This window comes from Cervus elaphus, chromosome 11, assembly GCF_910594005.1.
Source record: "Cervus elaphus chromosome 11, mCerEla1.1, whole genome shotgun sequence".
Lineage (NCBI taxonomy): Eukaryota > Metazoa > Chordata > Mammalia > Artiodactyla > Cervidae > Cervus > Cervus elaphus.
In genome coordinates, this window is record NC_057825.1 from 43,759,876 (window position 1) to 43,785,608 (window position 25,733).

Sequence of the window (25,733 nt, forward strand, 5' to 3'; positions counted from 1 at the left end):
TTCATTGAAGAAAGTCTTCTTATCCCTACTTGCTGTTCTGTGGAACTCTGCATTTAATTGGGTGTAGTTTTCCCTTTCTCCCTTGCTTTTCACTTCTCTTCTTTCTTTAGCTATTTGTAAAGCCTTCTCAGACAACCACTTTGCCTTCTTATGTTTCATTTTCTTTGGGATGGTTGTATTTGCTGCCTCGTGTACAATATTATGAACCTGTGTCCATAGTTCTTCAGGCACTCTGAGGCATTTTAAAATTAAGGTATGTACATTGTTTTCTAAGACATAATGCTATTGCAAACTTTTAATAGTCTACAGTATAGTGTAAACAAATTTTATATGCAGTAGGAAACCAAAAAAATTCTTGTGACTTGCTTTATTGCAGTGGTCTGAAACTGAACCCACGGTATCTCCAGAGTATGCCTATAATCCATTATCTAATAAAATGAGGCACCCTGCATTCATATTGATATAAGTAATTACATAAGTAAATAAACAAAGTTGTTTAATACATATAAAAGGAATGATAAAATGAGGAAAATCACAGTTTGCCAAATATCATAACAGTACTCGAATAAGGCAACAGTCATTAATGAATGTGGCAGAGTATTATTTACATAGTCTTAAAATATTTCCCCACAAGGCAATTTACAAAAGGAAAAAGAGTTACTTTACAGTGGAGAAGGCTGGTAGATTACCATGTTAATCAAATGATCAAAACTGAACAAGTGAAAATAACTTGCTACCTTATATATTTTAATAAAGAAACAATAGCCCTTCTGTGACATTCCTGCAAAAAATAAAATAATGTACATAATCTGGATCTAATCATGTGGAAACACCAATTGAACTCAAATTGAGAGACATTCTAATATCTAGCTTATACTCTTCAAAAATTCTAAGTTCATATCAGTGGAAAGACTGAAGAACTATTTTATACTAAAGAGAGACAGCAGCTAAATCTATCAAGAAATGGATCTGTATGATGTGAAGAACATTACTGCAACAAATGGTGAAATTTCAGTGATTAAATGAGAGTAATGTTATCAGTGTTCATTTCATGATTCTAATGATTTGATTGACAATACCCAAATTTGTAGGAGATAAACACAAACATTTTCAAGAGTATGTTGGCAGCTTACTGTCCAGTGATTCCAGAAAAAAAGGTCTTTGTACTGCAAACTTTTCTGTAACTCTAAGAATACTTAAAATTTTCTCTAGGTAGTTGTGTGGTTTTGGAATCTGTTTCTATTGGTCATAGAAATACTTTTAATTCTGTGCCTTTGGGACCTTATCCTGCTCTTCAAAGTTTAAGTGACGTCTCCAACCTAATTATTACTGTGGCACAAAACCCAGTTAATGTGCCACCCACGACTGTTTCTCTGGTCCGTGTTGGATGGCATGAGGATGAGCGTGCCTTCTGAACTCTCTCACATTGGCATCCCTGATTACCTCGGCCGCTGGCAGCCAAGTGTGTGCCATTTGGTGACGCTGTGAAAGGACCTGTGGCCACTGCTCCCCAGCCACCCGGGCCTTCCCTTGGCATAATGTACGGGTAGCTTGTCTTCTGTTGGCATGATTTCTGTAGCATGGCTTACATCTGCCACTCCTAAGGCACTTACTTGGTGATCAGATTGACACAAAATAGCTTCTTTGGCACTGTTTTTATTTAGAAGAGTCTTATACCTGTACACTTCTGAAGCAAGAATTACCATTTAGCATTATAACTTTAATCAATGTAAATTAATTAAAATAATTGTAAACAATATTATGAATATAAATTTATTTGACTTCTGTTGACTCTAAACCTGTCTTGAATTTCCAAGTTCACATTTTCCCAGTCAGAAGTCTGTACTCTGTAGAATTGACTTCTATATGAAATGTACCTCTTCTGTTTTAAGACAGTGGATTGAGTGTATTCATCAGCTTCTCCCTCCTCTGCCATACCTCTATTAATGATGAAATATAAGTGTGTGTGTGTCTGTGTGTTTAAGACTTATAACTGGAATTCAAGTCAAGAATTTTACAAAAAGGGACCAGAAGTTGTGAAGAATCCACTGAAAACAGGAAAACAAACAAAATCAGATTGAAGAAAGAAAGCAGAAATCAAATATCCAGATAAGATGACTCCTAAAGTTGACAGAAGTGCCAAAAGTTCTCCATGTTGTAAAAAGGGGATACTAAGAATCAAGAAAATGTTGCTGGGAAAGGAAGGGTGAAAATTAAGTTGTAGCAAAGCAGGTGAATGGAGAGGTGAAAATAAGTAAATACTGATAAACCCCATGTATTGTTAGAAAAATAAGCTGATATGAGTATGTAAAGAATTTAATAATATTCACCAGAAAAATAGGAATGGGTGGTTTTACTAAGTGAATTATGTCCTCCCTTCCAAATTGATATGCTGAAGCTGTAACTCCCAATGTAATATATTTGGAAGTGAAGCCTTTAAAGACGTAATTAAGGTTAAATGAGGCCATGGAGGTGGAGCTCTAATCCAGTATGACTGGTGTATTTATAAGAAGAGGAAGAAAGACTAACAGGAATGTGTGTACACAGAGGCAGATCCAGCAAGAAGATGGTCACGTGCAAGACAATGACAGAGGCATCAGGAGAAACCAAACCTGTCAACAGCTTCGTCTTAAACTTCCAGCCTTCAAAGCTCTGAGAAAATAATACTTCTCTTATTTAATGTGCCCAGGCTATGTTGTTTTCTTCTGGCAGTAGCCCTAATCAACCAATACAAATGGTGTAACTTTAGAGTCAGTAAATAAGAAAAAAAATACAAAGAAAAATTGATAAATTATTAGAAAGCAAATAGGAAATAATCAGAAGGAAATAATTAAAGGTATGGTGAATAAAAAGTAAAATAAAAAATAAGCTGTCAAAAATGTCTAAGCATCAGTAATTATAATGTTAATGAATTAAATTCACCTATAGAAAATCAAAGACCATAAAATTGGATTTTTAAATATCCAAGTATGTGTTGCATATAAAAAAACACTCCAAACCCAAAATATCATGGTTCAAATGGGGAAATATATAAATAAATGCTTCGAAAACCAAGTGTCAGACAAAAGATCCGAAGACAAAGTATTAAAAAGGGAAAAAACATGAGGCAGCTTTAAAATGTGTGCTGAAATTCTTTGATACTCCTCTTCTCAAAAGGTGGTACCTTAACCTCTCATCCCTTGAATGAGCTAGACCTGGTAACTCACTTCAAGTATGATGTGTAACTTCTGAAACTAGGTGATAAAATGTATTGTGGCTTCCTTTTTGCCCCTTTCTCTCTGATCACTTGCTCTGGGGGAAGCTGGCTGCCATGTCAAGAGGACATTCAAGCAGCCTATGCAATGAGATAACAGATGCATCTTATAAATGTTGAAAAATCCACGAAGTACAAGATGTTACAGTATGTTTTTCAGAGAAGGGTGCACTAACATCTTGCACTTTGTGGATGTTTCAATTTTTCCTTGAAAGTTTTTCTTTTAAAAAAAGTTTGGAGCTCAGTAGTTAAATGACTTTAATGCTATATCTACTTGAACCTTCCTCAATGGCTCAGTGGTAAAAATTCTGCCTGCAACACATGAGGTGCATGAGATGTAGGAAAAAAACAGTAAGGATATTAACAACTTGAATAGCATAAATAGAAAACCTGAGCTAATTTAATAGCATACTTATTAATTACTCTTGGGCTAAGGTGATATCAAATGGAAATTATAAACTTACAACTTAATGACAATGAAAATATTATATATCAGTATCTGTGGCTTGCAGCCAGAGCAGTAATATTCAGAAGAAACTTCATAGCCTTAAATGAATTATTTTTTAAAAAGACTGAAAATAAATGACCTGTGCTTTCATCTCAAGAAGACAAAGACAAATCCAAACAATATACAGAACTGAAAATAAAGAATATAAAAAAATTAAATCAAAAATTTAAAAACAGAATTCCTCAACAAAATCAAAGTCATTCTAGAAGAAACCTGTAAGGTAATAGTTTAGAAAAAATGTCATCAAGGCACAGAAAAAGAAGATAAACACACAAAAAAAGTTAGGATTGAAAAGGACGTAACTATGGCAAAGGAAATTTTCTTTTAAATAGGAAAACTGTCCATTTTGTTTTGAATTTATTTTTATCATAGATAAAAAGTGGTGAATAAAATAATGAACTGCCATATGTTGTGGTTCAGTTGCTGTCATGTCTGACACTTTGCGATGCCATAGACTGTGGCATGCCGGAATTCCTCATCCTTCACTATTTCCTAGAGTTTGCTCTAACTCGTATCCATTGAGTCCATCATGCTATCCAACCATCTTGTCCTCTTGTCATTCCCTTCTCAAGCCCTCAATCTTTTCTAGCATCAGGATCTTTTCCAATGAGTCAACTATTTGCATCAAGTGGCCAAAGTAATGGAACTGCAACTTCGGCATCAGTTCTTCCAATGAATATTCAGGGTTGATTTTGTATAGAATTGACTGGTTTGATTTCCCTGGTGTCCAAGGAACTCCTGAGTTTTCTCCAGCACCACAGAATTCAAAAGCATCAGTTCTTTGGCGCACATTCTTCTTTATGGTCCAACTATCACATCCATACATAACTATAGGAAAAACCATAGCTTTGACTGTAAGGACGTTTGTTGGCTAAGTGATGTCTCTGCTTTTTAATATGCTGTCTTGGTTTATTGTAGCTTTTCTTTCAAGGAGCAAGCATCTTAAATATCATGGCTGCAGTTACCATCTGCAGTGATTTTGGAGCCCAAGAAAATGATGTCTCTCACTGTTTCCATTGTTTACACATCTATTTGCCATAGGTGATGGGATCAGATGCCATGATCTTAGTTTTTTGAATGTCGACTTCTAAGCCAGGTTTTCACTCTCCTCTTTCACCTTCATCAAGACACTCTTTAGTTCCTCTTCACTTTCTGCCATTAGTTTGGTGTCATCTGCATATCTAAGGTTATTGATACTTCACCCGGCAATCTTGATTCCAGTTTGTGCCTCATCCAGCCTGGCACTTCCTGTGATGTACTCTGCATAGAAGTTAAATAAACACAGTGACAATATACAGTCTTGATTGTTCTTTTCCCAATTTGGAACCAGTCTGTTGTTCTGGTTCTAAACTGTTGCTTCTTGACCTGCATACAGATTTCTCAGGAGGCAGGTAAGGTGATCTGGTGTTCCCATCTCTTGAAGAATTTTCCAGTTTGTTGTTATCCACACAGTCAAAGGCTTTACCGTAGTCAGTGAAGCAGAAGCAGATGTTTTTCTTGAATTCCCTTACTTTTTCTACAATCCAATGGATGTTGGCAATTTGATCTCAGGTTCCTCTGCCTTTTCTAAATCCAGCTTGTACATCTGGATGTTCTTGGTTCACATACTGTCGAAGCCTAGCTTTAAGGATTTTGAGCATTACCTTGCTAGCATGTGAAATGAGTTTAATTGTGTGGCAGTTTGAACATTATTTGGCATTGCCCTTTTTGGGGAATGGAATGAAAACTGGCCTTTTCCAGTCATGTGGCCACTGCTGAGTTTTACAAATTTGCTGGCATTTTGAATGCAGCACTTTAACAGCAGCATCTTTTAGGATTAGAAATAGCTCAGCTGGAATTCCATCACGTCCACTAGCTTTGTGGTAATCCTTCGTAAGGCCCACTTGACCTCACACTCCATGATGTCTGGCTGTAGGTGAGATACCACAGCATTGTGGTTATCTGGATCATTCTGACCTTTTTTGTATAGTTGTCTGTGTATTCTTGCCACCTCTTAAGCCCTTCTACTTCCATTATGCCCTTACCATTTCTGTCCTATATTGTGCCCATCTTTGGATGAAATGTTCCCTTGGTATCTCCAGCTTCCTTGAAGGGATCTCTAGTCTCTCCCATTCTGTTGTTTTTGTCTATTTCTTTTGCATTTTTCACTTAAGAAGGCAAGTAAAAGACATGAAAATGAAATATATAGCCAAGTGTCTTTTACTTTTTTGACTTTTTTAGAATTACATCCATTTCCTAGGGATGTATGAGCTTATTTAATTATATCCAACACTGAAACTAAATTGCAACTCTAAAACTATCTAAAAGTTAAAACAAATGTAGCCAGAAGATAGCTGGTTGAGGGGTAATACAGATACTAGACATTGTTAGTAGATGTGTTTTTTCAGGCTCTAAAGATTCATGAACTCACACTGAGAGACATGGAGTTACAGAAATATACTGTCTACTGCATTTTACTAAAAACTACATTCAGATATATAAATAGTGAGAAGGCCCACAGAAATATTAAGTGAAAATCATGGTATAGATACAATATCACCTCAAGACCTGTTAAGCCTTATTACCTTCTTGAAATTAATGACCCAAATTTCCAATAAGAATTAAATAACTAGTAGAAATCACAGAAATAAGGAGTGAGAGGCAGAGAACATGTTCCAGAAATAAATTTGTGGACCAGAGATCTCATCGTCAACACTTACATCACTGTTAAACATGAATTACTAACATTAGTAACTCACCCAAAAAAGGGATATTTTTTATGGGTAACTTTCTTTTTTCTTTGATTTGCATGCTAATGCTTTTATATAGTCTTAATGTTAACTAGAATAAGTCTTAGATATTCTTGACCATTTACTTTCACAAGTGAATTTTAAGATCAACTTGTCAAGGTCCATGAAAAATCTTACAGGGATTTTGATTGGAATTCTATTAAATTTTAGAGGTTATTTTGGGTCAGAATTGATATATTTATGATCTATAGTCGTTCAGCCATAAGCAGGTGTATAGTCTATCTTTATTATAACGGGATGTTCATTTATGTCACTTACTAATGGATGGTAGTTTCTTCTTAAGTGCACTGTACATGTTTTGCTTATTTTCAGTGAAGACATATAAAAATTTTGCCAGAGATGAAAAAATAGGGTAAAGAAGCCACTTTAACTTATTCTGCATGGCTACTATAACCTTGATATAAGTTGAGGGTTTGTTAGCAGTCAAGTGTAAGTAAGGTGATAGAATTTCTAAGACTATAGATGCACTTATATAATACTATATAGCAACGATACTTCAGATTTTTAAAAGTTGCAAAAATATTAAATAAAATACTAGCAAATTGAACATGGAAATATATTCTTAAATTACTGCTAATTTCTTTATTGAATATAAAGATCTATTTTGAAAGTATCATGGCATTCTTGGATTATAAAAAGAAAAACAACATGATTTTTTCCATTGATGTACATTTAAGTTGCTTACAATTTTTTATTAAGTATTGCTATCAGTTTAAAATCTCTATTCATATCCTGAGCCAATTTAACAAAATTAAATTTTATCAATTAGACCAAGAAAAGACATTATTTATAAAGGACAACTCTCCCATACAAAGGCCGCCAGTAGTTACATTACTTGAAATACCTAATCGACATATTCTACCCTAAAACTTTGCTTTCCTAAAAATATGATCAAACTCCTAAATTACCAAATGGTATTCAATGAAAAGAAAAATCTCTGAAAAAATATTAAATATGTACTTTAGGTGTATAATAATTTCCATCTTGTTCTAGTTGATAAGATTCCCTGAGTATATTGTTTCTGACTTAAAGTGACAAGATTTCTACTGGACCTTAAGTCAGTCAGTCAATCAGTGGATTGTAAATGCTGTCCCTTCATCCGTAAGATATTTGAAGTAGCTAATGATTTTCAGTATTAAGACAATACCAGAGCAGCTATGTAACCTTAATCAAATATCTAACAACCTTTGCAACAACTGATAGATACCAACACTTCTGTACTCAGTAAGAATTCAGTAAGAAATAGAACTAGATAATATATGGTACCTTTGATAACTCATTGTGGTTGTTCAGTCACTCAGTCATACCGACTCTGTGACCCCATGGACTGCAGCACACCAGCCTTCCCTGTCCTTCACCATCTCCCAGAGCTTGCTCAAACTCATGTCCATTGAGTCGGTGATGCCCCTCCAACCATCTCATCCTCTGTCATCCCTTCTCCTCCTGCCTTCAATCTTTCCCAGCATCAGGGTCTTTGCCAGTGAGTCGACTCTTCACATCAGGTGGCCAAAATATTGGAACTTCAGCTTCAGAATCAGTCCTTCCAGTGAATACCCAGGACTGATCTCCTTTAGGAAGGACTTGTTGGATCTCCTTGCAGTCCAAGGGACTCTTAATAGTCTTCTCCAACATCACAGTTCAAAATCATCAATTCTTTGGCGATCAGCTTTCTTTATGGTCCAACTGTAACATCTGTACATGACCACAGGAAGAAATAGCTTTGACTCTACAGACCTTTGTCGGCAATCAATGTCTCTGCTTTTTAATATGCTGTCTAGGTTTATCATTGCTTTTCTTTCAGGGAGCAAGCATCTTAAATTTCATGGCTGCAGTGACCATCTGCAGTGATTATGGAGTCCAAGAAAATAAAGTCTGTCACTGTTTCCATCGTTTCCCCATCTATTTGGCATGAGGTGATGGGACTGGATGCCATAATATTTGTTTTTTCAATGTTGAGTTTTAAGCCCCCTTTTTCACTCTCCTCTTTCACCTTCATCAAGAGGCTCCTTAGTTCCTCTTTACTTTCTTCCATAACAGGGGTGTCACCTGCATATGTGAGGTTATTGATATTTCCTCCCAGCAATCTTGATTCCAGTTTGTGCTTCTTCCAGCCTGGCATTTCCCATGATGTACTCTGCATATAAGTTAGATAAGCAGGGTGACGATGTACAGCCTTGACGTACTCCTTTCACTATTGGTACCAGTCTGTTGTTCCATGTCCTGTTGCTTCTTGACCTGCATACAGGTTTCTCAAGAGGCAGGTCAAGTGGTCTGGTATTCCCATCTCTCTCAGAATTTTCCAGTTTGTTGTGATCCACACGGTCAAAGACTTTAGCATAGTCAGTGAAGCAGATGTTTTTCTGAAATTCTCTTGCTTTTTCTAAGATCCAACAGATGTTGGCAATTTGATCTCTGGTTCCTCTGCCTTTTCTAAATCCAACCTGAACATCTGTAAGTTCTCAGTTCACATTACTATTGAAGCCTGACTTTGAGAATTTTGAGCATTACTTTGCTAGCATGTGAAATGAGTGCAATTGTGTGGTGGTTTGAACATTTTTGGGCATTGCCCTTCTTGGGGACTGGAATGAAAACTGATCTTTTCCAGTTCTGTGGCCACTGCTGAGTTTTCTATATTTGCTGGCATATTGAGTGCAGCACTTTCACAGCATCATCTTTTAGGATTTGAAATAGCTCAACTGGAATTCCATCACCTCCACTAGCTTTGTTCGTAGTGATGCTTCCTAAGGCCCACTTGGCTTCGCACTCCAAAATGTCTAGCTCTAGGTGAGTGATCATACCATTGTGGTTATCTGAATCATTAAGACCTTTTGTGTATGCTTCTTCTGTGTATTCGTGCCATCTCTTCCTAGTATCTCCTGCTTCTGTTAGGTCTGTACCATGTCTGTCCTTTATTGTGCCCATCTTTGCATGGTATGCTCCCTTGGTATCATAATTTTCTTGAATAGATCTCTAGTCTTTCCCATTCTGTTGTTTTCCTGTTTCTTTGCATTGATCACTTAGGAAGGCTTTCTTATCTCTCCTTCCTATTCTTTGGAACTCTCCATTCAAATGGGTTTATCTTTCTTTTCTCCTTTGTCTTTCACTTCTCTTCTTTTCTCAGCTATTTGTAAGGCCTCCTCAGACAGCCATTTTGCATTTTTGCATTTCTTTTTCTTGGGGATGGTTTTGATCACTGCCTCCTATACAATGTCACTGGCTTCCATCCATAGTTCTTTAAAGCACTCTATCAGATTTAATCCCTTGAATCTATTTGTCACTTCCACTGTATAATCGTAAGAGATTTGATTTAGGTCATACCTGAATGGCCTGGTGGTTTTCTCTACTTCCTTCAATTTAAGTCTGATTTGGCAACAAGGAGTTCATGATCTGAGCCACAGACAGCTCCCGGTCTTGTTTTTGCTGACTGTATAGAGCTTCTCCATCTTCAACTGCAAAAACTATAATCAGTCTGATTTTGGTATTGACCATCTGGTGATATCCATGTGTATGGTCGTCTCTTGTGTTGGAAGGTGTCTGCTATGATCAGTGTCTTCTCTTGGTAAAACGGTTAGCCTTTGCCCTGCTTCATTTTGTACTCCTAGGCCAAACTTGCCTGTTACTTCAGGTATCTCTTGACTTCCTACTTTTGCATTCCAGTCCCCTATGATGAAGAAAGGACATCTTTTTTGGTGTTAGTTCTAGAAAGCCTTGTTGGTCTTCACAGAACCATTCAACTTCAGCTTCTTTGGCATTAGTGGTTGAGGCATAAACTTGGATTATTGTGATATTGAATGGTTTGCCTTGGAAACGAACAGAGATCATTCTGTCATTTTTGAGATTGCACCCAAGTACTGCATTTTGTTCTCTTTTGATGACTATGAAGGCTACTCCATTTCTTCTAAGAGATTCTTGCCCACAGTAGTAGATATAATTATCTGAATTAAATTTGCCAGTTCCAGTCCATTTTAGTTCACTGTTGCTAAGATGTTGATGTTCACTCTTGCCATCTCCTGTTGACCACTTTCAATTTATCTTGATTCATGGACCTAACGTCCCAGGTTCCTATGCAATACTGTTCTTTACAGCACTGGCTTTACTTTCACCACCAGACGCACGCACAGCTGGGTGTTGTTTCTGCTTTGTCTCAGTCAGCCTCTTCATACCTTCTGGAGCTATTTCTCCACTCTTCTCCAGTGGCATATTGGGCACCTAGTCATCTAGGGAGTTTGCCCCTCAAAAACAATATCATGTTATATATTATAAGCACAAAAGGTAGATGTAATATTTTTGGTAAATAAATGTAGGATTCCTTTGTGAGAAAAAATAAGTATTGCTGTCATCACCAATCTGTTTTAATTTTATTTTTAATTGGAGGATTGATTTTTGGCTTGATTACTCTGTTTTCTTTTGACTCTTCCTTTTCTACATCACCAATCTTGGACATAAGATTGATCACATCATTTCCTTAGGAAAAGTTTCCAAAATTATATATATGCTAATTTTAAGTTCTGATATATTAATTAAATATGGAATCATCAAACTTTTTCTATTAAAGCACCAAATAGCAAATAGTATAGACTTACGGGTCATGAAGCAAAATCGAGGTTATTATATAGGTGCTTGAGAAAACAAATTTCCATAGATCTTTATCGATAAAGTAAAATTTTAAATGTAATAATTGAGTATGATAGAAAGCAAATTTACATAAATATTTTTTATAAAGTTAAAAATCTAATAATTGAGTACAGTTTTCATAATGAAGTTCTACAGATGTAAATAAGGGAGTTCTTTTGGGGGAATAAGAGTTGAAAGGTGCTATTCCTTGTCAACAAAATCCATTGTAAATATTCATCTGTGGATACTGATCTATGGTAAAATTTATTTTCAGTTTGCAAATTTCTTTCCTCATAGACAACTACTGCCAAATATTGATATATATGACATGAGTGTATGGTTAATTGCACATATTCACTGATCAGAAGGCATTTTTAGAACGCTATCAGCTAAAGACTAGACTGCCTTTTAATATGTTAGTACATTGTAAATTAATTACTTCCCTTAATTGCACCATTAGATAGAGTTTGAGCTATGGAAGCATTTCCTTGGCACTTGTATCAATGCTGAAAAATGCCATGGACTGAAATATATTGCTCAGACTTTGTATAAGAATGGAGATCTCACATTTAATTTTTGACAGTTTTGACTTTTAACTTTTACAGGAAGTGTGTAACACAGCCTGGTATTACTTGCAAGTAAAAACAATGTTAGTTCTCACTGAGAAACTTTATCACAATGTAAGTTTCACAATAAGTACTATTTGGCTTGTTTTAAATTGAAACATTTTCAAGTCTGCAACATGAGCTAATTCCAGAGCCATTCAGATTTGAGAGGTTCTTGTATTTGAATACAGTTCTTCCAGCCATTTAAAAATGTAAACACTGTTCTTTTTAAAAATGAAGTATAGTTGCTGTACATTATCATATATACAGTATATAGTATATATACTTTGTATATACTATATATAATATAGTGATTCACAATTTTTACAGGTTAACTCCATTTATATTTATTATAAAATATTTGTTATGTTGACTATATTATATAATATATCCTTGTAGCCTAATTTATACCTAATAGTTTACACTTCTTAATCCCTTATGCCTATCATGACCTTCTTTCCTCTCCATTGGTAACTAGTTTGCTCTTTGTATTTGTGAGTCTACTTTTTTTGTTACATTTGCTAATTGCATTTTTTATATTCCACATATAAGTAATATCATCTTGTATTTGTCTTTCTCTGACTTATTTCACTTAGTATAACAACAAAACAAAACTACTGAATGGGAGAAATTATTTGCAAATAATATGACCAATAAGGTGTTAGTATCCAAAATATATAAACAGTCCACACAACTGAACATCAAAAAAGAAACAACCTGATTATAAAATGGGCAGAGGATCTGAACAGTTTTCCAAAATTTAAGAAAATGTAGACAGCCATGAAGAGATGTACAATCATCAGGGAAATGCAAATCAGAACCACAATGAGATATCACCTCACACCTGTCAGAAGGGCCATCAACAAAAAACACAAATGACAAATGCTGGCAAGAATGTAGAAAAAAGGAAATCTTCATACACTGTTGGTGGGAATGTAAATTGGGGAAAATAGCACAGAGGTTTCTCAAAATAACTAAAAATAGAACTACCATTGTTGCTGTTCAGTCACTAAGCTGTGTCCAACTCTTTGCAACCCCATGAAGTGCAGCATGCCAAGGGTTCCCTGTCTTTCATCGTATCCCAGGGTTTGCTCAAACTCATGTCCATCAGGTCAGTGATGTCATCCAGCCATCTCATCCTGCCTTCAATGTTTCCCAGCGTCAAGATCTTTTCCAGTGAGTCAGCTCTTCCCATCAGGTGGCCAAAGTATTGAAGCTTCAGCTTCAGCATCAGTCCTTCCAATGAATATTCAGGGTTGATTTCCTGTAGGACTGACTGGTTTGATCTTGCTGTCCAAGGGACTCTCAAGAGTCTTCTCCAACACCACAGTTCAAAAGCATCATTTCTTCAGTGCTCAGCCTTTATCGCCCAGCTCTCACATCATACACAACTATTGGAAAAGCCATAGATATGACTAGATGGACCTTGTCAGCAAAGTGATGTCTCTGCTTTTTAATATGCTGTCTAAATTTGTCATAGCTTTATGACCCAGCAATTCCATTCCTGAGTATGTATCTGAGAGAAACAAAAGCACTTATTTGAAAGGATACATTCACCCCAGTGTTAATAGCAACACTGTTTACAATTGCCAAGATACAAATGTAACCTAAGTGTCCATCAACTGATGAATGGATAAAGAAGACTACACACACACACACACACATACACACACACAATACTTATACTTCTCAGCCCTAATTAAGAATTAGATTTTAGCCATCTACAGCAACATTAATGGACCTGGAAGGCATTATGCTAGGTAAATAGCATTGAAAACTCAAGGACTGTTATAAAAGGCAGGCTGTATTTGGCTTGTAAGCCATAGCTTACCAACCCCTGCTGTATAAAGTCTATGTTCCCAGTAAATGTAAATACCTGTTTTCCCCAAAACTTTGCAACCAATAAGTAGCAACTTTAAAAAACTTGTGCAGTTTGAAGTTACATTTTTCAACTTGAATATTGGGAAAGTAAAATATCCTTTCATGATTATGAAAGTGAAAGTCGCTCAGTTGTGTCCAACTCTTTGTGACCCCATGGACTATGGTCTGGAATTCTCCAGGCCAGAATACTGGAGTGGGTAGCCTTTCCCTTCTCCAGGGGATCTTCCCAACCCAGGGATCAAGCCCAGGTCTCCTGCATTGCAGGCAGATTCTTTACCAGCTGAGCCATAAGGGAAGCCCAAGAATACTGGAGTGGGCAGCCTATCCCTTCTTCAGTGAATTTTCCCTACCCAAGAATTGAAGGGAATTCTCGGGGTTTCCTGCATTGCAGGTGGATTCTTTACCAACTCAGGTATCAGGAAAGCCCTGAAAGCTCATGATTTATATTTATATATAAAATATAAAGCCATTTATATTTTATCATTAAAAATTTGTTCATATTCTATTAACCATTTTATTGCAATAAAATTCTCATTCCAACAATCATTTTGTATACCAAAGATTTCTAAGTCTTTTTTAGTAGCTCTGTCTACTTGTTTAGCCTTATTTTCCACTGCATTCTCTCACACATCAAATATTCCTTCCATACTGAAAGACCTGTTATTGCCTGATAGAACTGTGGTTTTTCAATCTTCTCTACATACGTGTGTCAGATACCATTCATTTTCTGTTGGCTTACCTCCATTTTCCCTTCTAGGATAACTCTTAGTTATCCTTCAAAACACAGATCAAGGATCAGTTCCTCCTCTTTGGTTCCATACCATTCTTAACTCTGCCATAAAACCTATCCCACTGAGTTATTAACTGTTGTTTACAGTGGTCTTTCTCCCTACTGGACTCAAAGCTTGTTGAGAAATGGTATTGTAATTGATCTGTCTTTTCACAACAGTGCCTGGCACTTAATAGGCACTGATTATCTGTTGACTGAATGAATTCAAGATAATAGTAGTATTAATAATATTAACAAAGTAGTATGTGCCAAATGCATAAATATCAGAAACAATTTGTGTAATAATATTCCTTGTAAACTGCTTATCATAATGAACAATTGAATTTTGAAGAAGCTATCTGAGATAGTAAAATTTCATTATAGAAAACAGCAACTAAGATTTTTATTCCCTGATAAAACTGAGTATATTGAACATTTAACAGCTTGTCTTTTTCCCTAAAGACTCAAAATAATTTATTTAAGTAACTGCCACTAGTTACAGCCAGGATTTGCAATTTATGAAAATTTGCTTCTACTAGAAAACTCAGAAAATTAAAATATAAAAAAGAGTGTTCATCAGCCATGTCTGTTTTGTAATCTGAACCATAAGTTCTTTTTTTCAGAATCTCCTTTGTAACTTGACTAAGACTCATTTTGGATTAATCTTTTATTTGCTGTATTTCCAAAGGACATCCATTACCTTGCACTAGATAAGGGAGAACTAGCACTAGCTGAAGTGGCAAGAAGGAGAGCTAGTGATATTGATGCAGAATCAATAACCTCTGGAGTTGGTAAGATTTAATGCTGTTTTTTTAAAGTGCTTGTTGTTTTCATCAATGCTTATTTGGTATCACTTCTGTTTACATTTGTAGGGAATGGTTGGTTAATTTGAATTACTTTTGCTGTGAAATACAGTGTCTAAAAAAAAAAGAAGCTTAGGTAAATAGTACAATATGGATATTTAAGTTGGAATTGTGTTCATCTATAGGTAACTGAACAGAAATTTCACTGGCTGCACACAGCAAAGGATATAGACTTTGCAGATTCAGTTTTAAAAAGTTACCAAACAAACAACAAATAGCAACAACAAACCTTAGAGAAAAGTGATTTCCAGAGTTTCCACGTTATATTTAAGTATATTAAGTTATATATGTATTGAATATTTATAATGTTTAAATATTAAATGTGTAGTGTTTAAACAAAATTTTATTTTTTTAGTTAAATTTTTATTTCATATTGGAGTACAGTTGATTAACAATGTTATGTTAAGTTTCCTGTGTAGAGCAAAAGTGATTCAATTATACATATATCCATTCTCTTTCAGATATTTTCCCATATAGATTATTATAAAATATTGAGTTCCCTGAGCTATACAGTAGGTCCTTGTTATTTATATATTTTATATATATAAATGTGTAATATGTATGTATATATATATATATATAAGTGTGTAATGTTAACCCCAAATGCATGAAATTTCTGTTGATCAACTTTGTAACCTGAAACTTACCCACTTATAACCTCTAGTAGTTTTCTGGTAACACATTTAGGATTTTCAATGTATAGTATCATGCCATCTGCAAAGAATGGCAGTCTTACTTCTTTACCAATTTGAATTACTTTTTTTTCTGATTGCATGGTTAGGATGTACAAAAGTATGCTGAATAAAAGTAATGAGAATGAACATCTTTCTCTTGATCTTGATCATAGATGAAATGCTTTCAGCTTTTCAGTGTTGAGAATTTTAGCTGTGAGTTTGTCATATATGGCCTTTATTGTTGAGGCAGGTTCCCTCTCTGCCCACTTTCCATAGAGTTTTTATCATAAATGGGTGTTGGATTTTGTCAAAAGCTTTTTTCTGCAGCTATTGAGATGATCATAAGGTTTTTATTCTTCATTTCTTAATGTGGTATATCACACTCATTGATTTGCAGATATTGAAGAATCCTTGTATCCCTGGGATAAACCCCACTTGATCATGCTGTATCATCCTTTTATTGGACTTGGTTTGCTAGTATTTTGTTGATGACTTTTGCATTCATCAGTGATACTTGTCTGAAATTTTCTTTTTTGTGTGGTATCTGTCTGGTTTTGTTATCAGTATAATGGTGGCCTAGAATGAGTTTGGGAGTGTTCTATCTGCAATTTTTTTGATGATTTTCTAAAAGATAGGTGTTAACTCTTTAAATGTTTGATAAATTAATCTGGTCCTGGACTTTTTGTTAGCAGTTTTTTAAAAAAATCACATTTTCAATTTCAGTACTTGTAATTGGTTTGTTCATATTTTCTATTTCTTCCTGGTTCAGTTTTGGAAGGTTAACCCTTCTAAGAATGTGTCCATTTTTTTCTAGGCTGTCCATTTTGTTGGTATATAATTGCTTAGTCTCTTACAGTCCTTTGCATTTCTGGAATGTCAGTTGTACCTTCTTTTTCCTTTCTAATTTTATTGATTTGAGCCATCTCCTTTTTTTTTTTTTCCTTTAGTCTTGCTAGAGGTTTATCAATTTTGTTTATTCTTTCAGAGAACCAGCTTTTAGTTTCATTGATCTTTTCTATTGTTCTGTTCTCTATTGCATTTACTTCTGTTTCGATCTTTATGGTTTCTTTTCTTCTAGTAACTCTTGTTTTGTTTGTTCTTTCTCTAGTTGCTTTAGGTATAAGATTAGGTTCTTTATTTTGGATTTTTATTCTTTTCTGATGTAGGATTTTATTGCTCTAAACTTCCCTCTTAGAGGTGCTTTTGCTGTGTCCCATGGGTATATCAATTAAGTCCATCTGGTCTGTCATTTAAGGCCTGTGTTTACTTATTTTCTGCCTAGAAGAGCTGTCCACTGATGCAAGTGTGTGTTAACATCCCCCACTATTGTGTTACTGTTCATTTCCCCTTTTATGGCCGTTAGCATTTGCCTTATGTGCTGAGGTGCTCCAGGGGCTTCCCTGGTGGCTCAGTGATAAAGAATATACCTGCCAATGCTGGAGGTGTAGGTTCAATCCCTGGATCAGGAAGATCCCCTGGAGGAAGAAATTGCACTTTTTGGTATTGTTGCCTGGAAAATCCCATGGACAGAAGAGCCTGGAAGAATACAGTCGGTCCATAGCATCTCAAAGAGTCAGACATGACTGAGCTCAGTCCCACTCTTTGTGATTCGATGGACTGTAACCCACCAGGCTCCTCTGTCTGTGGGATTTCCCAGGCAACAATACTGGTAAGGTTGCCATTTCCGCCTCCAGCAAATCTTCCCAATCCAGGGACTGAACCCACGTCTCCTGTATCCCCTGCATTGAAGGCAGATTCTTAACTGACTGAGTCATCAGGGAAGCCTGATGTTGGGTACATATATATTTACAATGTTTATATTTTCTTCTTGAATTGATCTCTTGATCATTATGTAGTTTTTCCTTATCCCTCATAACAGTCTTTATTTTAAAGCCTATTTTGTCTGATATGAGTATTAATTACTACCCATGGTTTCTTTTAATCCCCACTTTCTACCTGTATGTGTCCCTAGATCTGAAGTAGGTCTCTTGTAGACACATGTATATGAGGTTTTTCCTTTTTGGTATCCATTCAGCCAGTCTGTGTCTTTTGGTTGGAGCATTTAATCCATTTACATTTAAGGTCATTGTCATATGTATGTTCTTATTGCCATTTTGTTGTTTGGATTTGTTCTCTCTTGGGATTTGATGACTATCTTTAGTGTTGTGTTTGGACTGCTTTTTCTTTATTGTGTCTGTATCTGTTGTAGAATTTTATCTGTTGTAGAATTTTGGAGTGTGGTTCCCATGAGGTTTTAATATAGCAGTCTATATATATGTATCAAGATTGCTTTAAGTTGCATTTTAATTTCAAATGCATTTCCAATATTTTGCATTTGTACTCTCTCGTGATTGCGGGCTTTGTCATATGTGTCTGTGGATGCTTTCTTATCTTTACTGTATATTTGCTTTTACCTCTGAGCTTTTCCATTCATAATTTTTTCTTGTTTCTAAGTGTGACCTTTTCTTTTCCACCTGGAGAAATTCCTTTAGCATTTATTGTAAGGCTGGTTTGGTGGTGGTGCTGAATTCTCTTAGCTTTTCCTTGTCTGTAAAGCCTTTCATTTCTCCATCAAATCTGAACAAGAACCTTGCTTGATAGGGTATTCTTAAAAGGGGTAGATTTCCCCCGTTTATCACTTTATATATATTGTGCCTTTCCCTTCTGGCCTGCAGTTTCTGCTGAAAAATTATCTGATATCTTCAAGGGTATTATCATGTATGTTATTTGTTGCTTTTATTTCATTGCATTTAATATATTCTGTCTTTTCCTTGTTTAATTAATATGTCCTGGCCTTTGCTTAATTAATATCCTCCTTGGATTATCCAGCCTGAGACTCTCTGCACTTCCTGGACTGGAGTGAGTGTTTCCTTTCCCATGTTAGGGAAGTTTTTGGCTACAACTGTCAAATATTTCCTCAGGTCCTCTCTCTCTCTTCTCCTTTTGGAACCCTTATAATGCAAATGTTGGTGCATTTAATATTACCCTATAAGTCTCTGAGACTGTTCTCATTTCTTTTCATTCCTTTTTCTTTACTCTGTTCTGCAGTGATTTCCACCACTCTATCTTCCAGCTCACTTATTTGTTCTTCTGCCTCATTTATTCTGCTATTGAGTCCCTCTTAATTTTTCATTTCAGTTATTGTTCATTTCTAAGTCTTCCAGCTCTTCATTAAACCTATCTTGTATCTTCTTGGTTTGTGCTTCCATTCTTTTTCCAAATCTTACATCATGTTTACTTTCATTACTCAGTTCTTTTTCAGGTAGATTGCCTATTAGTTGTTCTTCTAGGTTTTTATCTTGTCCTTTGCTGGCCATACATCTCTACCATCTAATTTTGTCCGACTTTCTGTGTTTGTGATTTCCTTTCCACAGGGTCATAATTCCTGTTGCTTCTGATGTCTGCTGCCTGGTGGTTGAGGTTGGTCCAGGAGCTTGTGCAGGCTTCCTATTAGGAAGGACTAGTGCCTGCCCTCTGGTGGTCATGTCAAGTGGTGTGTTTACAGGTGTCTGTGAGCTCAGTACAACTGTAGGCAACCCATCTGCTGATGGGTGGGGCTCTGTGCCACCCTGTTGGTGGTTTGGCCTGAGGCATCCCAACACTGGAGCTTGCACACTGTTGGCTGCCGCCAGGTTTTGCTGCCAAAATGGCGGCCTCATGCCAATCAGTATTCCCTGGGGCCCCTGCCACCAGTGTCCTTGCCCCCACAGTGAGCCACAGCTGATCCCCACTTCCCCAGGACACTCGCTAAAACCTGCAGGTAGGTTTAACCTTGGCTCCTATGGCGTCACTGGTTTGTGCTGGTTCCCAGTGCACATGAAACCTTGGGTGCACCTTTCAAGAGTGAACTCTGTTTCCCCCAGTCCTGCACTCACGCCCCACCGGTCTTCAAGGCCACATGCTCTAGGGGATCCTCACAATGCCAGATCCTCAGGCTGGGGTGCCTAATCTGGGGTTCATAACTCTCACTCCCATGGGTGAACCTCTGGAATATAATTGTTTTCCAGTTTATGGATCGTCTACCTGGTGGAAATGGGATTTGACTGAAGTGCTCCTCCTATTTTCTAGTTGTGGCATCTTTGTCTTTGGATGTAAAATATCTTTTTTGGTAGGTTCCAATGTCTTTTGTCAATGGGTGTTTACCAGTTGGTTGTGATTTTGGTGTTTTCATGAGGGATGAGCCTAGGACAATGGGGGCAGCAATGATCATCTTACTGCAGGTCTTATAGTGGCAGCAGTGGCCTGTGCACTCTCGAGACAGTGGTTGGTGACTTCTTGCAGGTCTTGTAGTGACAACAAGGGTCTGTGCACTTCTGAGACATCAGGGGCAGTGATTGGCCCTTGGATGCAGGACTTAGTGGGGCTGGTGGCCCGTGCACTTCTGTGGAAGCCAGGATGGAAATGGCAGCTCACACCATCCCCGGAACTCATGAAGAAGGTGTCCTGTTGCCTGAGAGTGCATGGCACTCCTATCCCTTTCTTAACATGCTCCCAAATAATGGCTCCTTGCCTCTCTGGTGAGTCCCAGCTTTTCTGAGTTTACCCTCTGTTGCCACACTCCAGCCTCTTCAGCCTATGTCTGCACAGCCAATCTAATCCCAGGTCTGACCGCTGAAGCCTGAGCTTCAGCACCAGGCCCTCACCCATGCTGATGGCCTAGCCTCTGAGACAGGAGAACACAGGGCATCAGTACTGTCTGTGCCTGTTACTGTTTCACCTACGGCAAACTGGTTGCTGCACTCTCAAAGCTACTCCATCCAGGCTGATCTCCCCACCAGTGAGGGGAATTCTCAGGGTACAGGAATCTTTCCTCTTTCACAGTCCCATCCCTGCACAGGTCCTGTCCTGATTCCTTTCTCTTTTTCTTTTGTCCTACCTGGTTACATGGAGGTTTTCTTGCCCTTTCAGAAGTCTGACATCTTTTTCTAGCATTCAGTAGATGTTCTGTGCAAATAGTTATACTTGTAGATGTATTTTTAATGTATTTGTGGGAGATGATGAGCTCCACATCCTACTCCTCTGCCATCTTGATTCTCCCCTCCCCCCTCACTTAACATGATATTTAATGAAACAAAGTATGCCCTATAAACAATAATAAATAAATAAATAAATAAAAAGAAACTGACTCTAAGGAAGTCCAGATGTCGGACTTAATAAATACAGACTAAATTGAATTCATAGCACATGGTGTAGACCTTCCCACAATAAGTAACTCAGTATTTGTTGAATGAATGAATATGTGAATGCATGAAGAATTATAATACAAAATTAAAACAGGAAAAGGAGAAAATGAAAAAGAAAAGACACACCTCCATCACATCACATAATTACCATTTTGTTTTTGTTGTGAGGGATATTTAAACTTTATTCTTAGTGCTATGTTTTTTTCTACTGTTAGTGATTTTTAATAAACCAGTACAGCACTACAGCACTATTAACTATAATCACAGTGCAGTGCATTACATCCCCAGAACTTGTTCATCTTATAACTGGAAATGTGCACCCTTTGACCAACATCTCCCTAATCCCACTACCCCTCACTCCCTAGGAACCATCAGTAATTCTGTTTCTACATGTAAGTGATATGGACTTGCTCTTTCTCACTTATAATGCTTTCATGAGCCATCCAAGTGGGCACAAATAGCAGGATTTCCTTTTTCTCGTGGCTGAATAATATTCCATTGTGTGTAATTTAAACAAACACACAACCTCTTCTTTACCAGGTGGGACATTTAAGTTATTTCCATGTCTTGGTTTATGTGAATAACACTGCAATAAGCCTGGGAGTGCAGATATCTTTTGAATATTTCTGTAATTGCCTTTGTATATCCAAATGTGGGATTTCTGGATTAGGATTATATGTTCTATTGTTAATTTGTTAACTTCCAAAAAAAAAAAAAAACAGTACTGGTTGTACCAGTGTCCATTCTCACCAACAGTGCACAAGGGTTCCTTTTTCTCATGTCATTATCAACACATTCTCTCTATTCTTTTTGATGACAACCATTCGAAAAGGTGAGAGATGATAACTCACTGTGGGTTTGATTTCCATATTCCCTGGTTAAAAGTGGTATTGAACACCTTTCATGAACATGTTGGCCATCTGTATGTTTGTTTCAGAAAAATGTCTCTTCAGGCCTTCTGCCAATATTTTGTTTTAAACTGAAACTGTTTTAAACTGTTTCTTTTGCCACATAGAAGCTTTTAAATTTTGATATAGTCGCACTTATTTTTGTCATTGTCACTTGCTTTTGCTGATGCTTCCAAAAAAAAAAAATTGCCAAGACCAAGGTCATGGAGCTTTTCCCTATGTTTCCTTCTAGGAACTTTACGGTTTCAGTTATTTAGTTTTTAATTCATTTTGAGTCAGTTTTTGTGAATGGTATAAGATATGGGTGCAATTTCACTTTTCTGCATGTATTTTTCGTTTTCCCACTACCATTTATTGAAGAGACTATCCTGTCCCCACTGAGTGTTAACTCCCTTGTCAAATATTAGTTGATACATATGTGTGCATTTATTTCTATCTGTTCTGTTCCATTGATCTATATGTCTGTTTTTAATCCCAGAACTGTACTGTTTTGATTATTACAGCTTTATAGTACAGTTTGAAATCAGGAAGTGTGTTTTCTCCAGCTTTGTTCTTTATCTGGATTTGTCTGTTCTGCACTGAATCTATAGATAGGTAGTATCGTCATTTTAAGTGTAATTCTTCGAATTCATGAATATGGTCTCTCTTTCCAGTTCTGTCATTTTCAATTTCTTTCAAAGACATTGTTTTCGGTGTATAGATCTTTCACTTCTGTGGTTAAATTTATTCTGCTTTTATGCAATTATAAATAAGATTGCTTTCTTAATTTCTCTATCATAATCTATTACTAGTATATAGAAACTCAGCTGGTTTTTGTGTACTGATTTTGTATTCTCTAACTTTACTGCATTCTTTTATTAGGTCCAAAAATTCTTTTCGTGGCATCTTTAGTTTTGGACTTCCCTGGTGGCTTAGATAGTAAACCATCTGCCTACAATGTGGAGACCCAGGTTCAATCCCTGGCTCGGGAAGATCCTCTGGAGAAGGAAATGGCAACCCACTCCAGTTCTCTTGCTTGGAAAATCCCATGGATGGAGGAGCCTGGTAGGCTACAGTCCCTGGGGTCGCTAAGAGTCGGATACGAATGATCCACTTCACTTTCACTTTCTTTTCGATTCAGTTCAGTCGCTCAGTTGTGTCCGACTGCTTGCAACCCCATGAATCGCAGCATGCCAGGCCTCCCTGTCCATCACCAACTCCCGGAGTTTACTCAAACTCATGTCCATCCAACCATCTCATACTCTGTCATCCCCATCTCCTCCTGCCCCCAATCCCTCCCAGCATCAGGGTCTTTTCCAATGAGTCAACTCTTTGCATGAGGTGGCCAAAGTACTGGAGTTTCAGCTTCAGCATCAGTCCTTCCAGTGAACACCCAGGACTGATCTCCTTTAGGATGGACTGGTTGGATCTCCTTGCAGTCCAAGGGACTCTCAAGAGTCTTCTCCAACACCACAGTTCAAAAGCATCAGTTCTTCGGCACTCAGCTTTCCCCACAGTCCAACTCTCACATCCACACATGACCCCTAGAAAAACCATAGCCTTGCTAGACGGACCTTTGTTGGCAAAGTCGTGTCTCTGCTTTCTAATATGCTGTCTAGGTTGGTCATAACTTTCCTTCCAAGGAGTAAGTGTCTTTTAATTTAATGGCTGCAATCACCATCTGCAGTGATTTGGGAGCCCCAAAAAATAAAGTCTGACACTGTTTCCACTGTTTGGTCCTCCCCATCTATTTCCCATGAAGTGATGGGACCAGATGCCATGATCTTAGTTTTCTGAATGTTGAGCTTTAAGCCCACTTTTTCACTTTCCTCTTTCACTTTCATCAAGAGGCTTTTTAGTTCCTCTTCACTTTCTGCCATAAGGGTGGTGTCATTTGCATATCTGAGGTTATTGATATTTCTCCCAGCAATCTTGATTCCAGCTTGTGCTTTCTCCAGCCCAGCACTTCTCATGATGTACTCTGCATATAAGTTAAATAAGCAGGGTGACCATATACAGCCTTGACGTACTCCTTTTCCTATTTGGAACCAGTCTGTTGTTCCATGTCCAGTTCTAACTGTTGCTTCCTGACCTGCATACAGGTTTCTCAAGAGGTAGGTCAGGTGGTCTGGTATTCCCATCTCTTGAAGAATTTTCCACAGTTTATTGTGAGCCACACAAAGGCTTTGGCATAGTCAATAAAGCAGAAATAGATGTTTTTCTGGAACTCTCTTGCTTTTTCGATGATCCAGCGGATGTTGGAAATTTGATCTCTGGTTCCCCTGGCTTTTCTAAAACCAGCTTGAACATCTGGAAGTTCTCGGTTCACGTATTGCTGAAGCCTGGCTTGGAGAATTTTGAGTATTACTTTACTAGCGTGTGAGATGAGTGCAACTGTGCCGTAGTTTGAGCATTCTTTGGCATTGCCTTTCTAAGGGATTGGAATGAAAACTGACCTTTTCCAGTCCTGTGGCCACTGCTGAGTTTTCCAAATGTGCTGGCATATTGAGTGCAGCACTTTCACAGCATCATCTTTCAGGATTTGAAATAGCTCAACTGGAATTCCATCACCTCCACTAGTTTTGTTTGTAGTGATGCTTCCTAAGGCCCATTTGACTTCACATTCCAGGATGTCTGGCTCTAGGTGAGTGATCACACCGTCGTGGTTATCTGGTTTGTCAAGATCTTTTTTGTACAGTTCTTCTGTGTATTCTTGCCACCTCTTCTTAATATCGTCTGCTTCTGTTAGGTCCATTTCTGTCCTATTATTGAGCCCATCTTTGCATGAAATATTCCCTTGATATCTCTAACTTTCTTGAAGAGCTCTCTAGTCTTCCCCATTCTGTTGTTTTCCTCTATTTCTTTGCATTGATCGCTGAGGAAGGCTTTCTTATCTCTCCTGGCTATTCTTTGGAACTCTGCATTCAAATGGGAATATCTTTCCTTTTCTCCTCTCTTCTTTTAACAGCTATTTGTAAGGCCTCCTCAGACAACCATTTTGCCTTTGCATTTCTTTTCCATGGGGATGGTCTTGATCCCTGTCTCCTGTACAATGTCATGAACCTCCGTCCACAGTTTATCAGGCACTCTGTCTGTCAGATCTAGATAAATCACTATCTGTTTTCACTTTTTTTTCGTTTTCTACATATGTCATCTGCAAAATAAGACTGTTTTACTTCTTCTTTTCTGAACTGAATGCCTTTTACTTCTTCTTGTCGTCTAATTTCTGTAGCTAGGACCTCCAATAATATTGAATCAAAGTGGCCAGGGTACCATGAGCTTCATTGTTAGTGCCCTAGTGGTAGTATAATGGTGCTACAATGTTAAGTATATAACACTCCAGGCTGCTCCACAAGAGACCACAATAATTTAAGAAAGAGTTTTATTTTCTCATGTAACAATCTTGGGAGTTGTTACACACCACCACTTCTACACATATCCCATTGGAGAAATCCTGGTCACAAAGCTACACCTAACTGTAAGAAAATCTGGAAATTATGTTAATTGAGATGACCATATATGCAGCAAAAAGAAACACAGCTAAAAGCAGTCGCCACTCGAGGGAAAGCTACCTGTTTATCTGTTACACTGAGTTTTAAAGAACAGTATTTAGAAGAAGAAAAGCAAAATGGGAGAACGTCTTTTATATGATCCTCATATGCACAGAAATAAAATGATTTAAAAACCTACTTCAAAAATTATTCCCA

General features: G+C 37.2%; 1 protein-coding gene across 1 annotated transcript in view; it reads left to right on the forward strand.

The window, feature by feature from the left end:
• LOC122703108 (WD repeat containing planar cell polarity effector) overlaps window positions 1-25,733 on the forward strand; it is a 267,027-nt gene that overhangs the window by 231,452 nt on the left and 9,842 nt on the right. Inside the window, exon 16 of the mRNA XM_043917188.1 lies at window positions 15,108-15,210. Within this exon, the coding sequence (XP_043773123.1) occupies window positions 15,108-15,210 (103 nt within the window). The remainder of the gene's footprint in view (window positions 1-15,107; window positions 15,211-25,733) is intronic.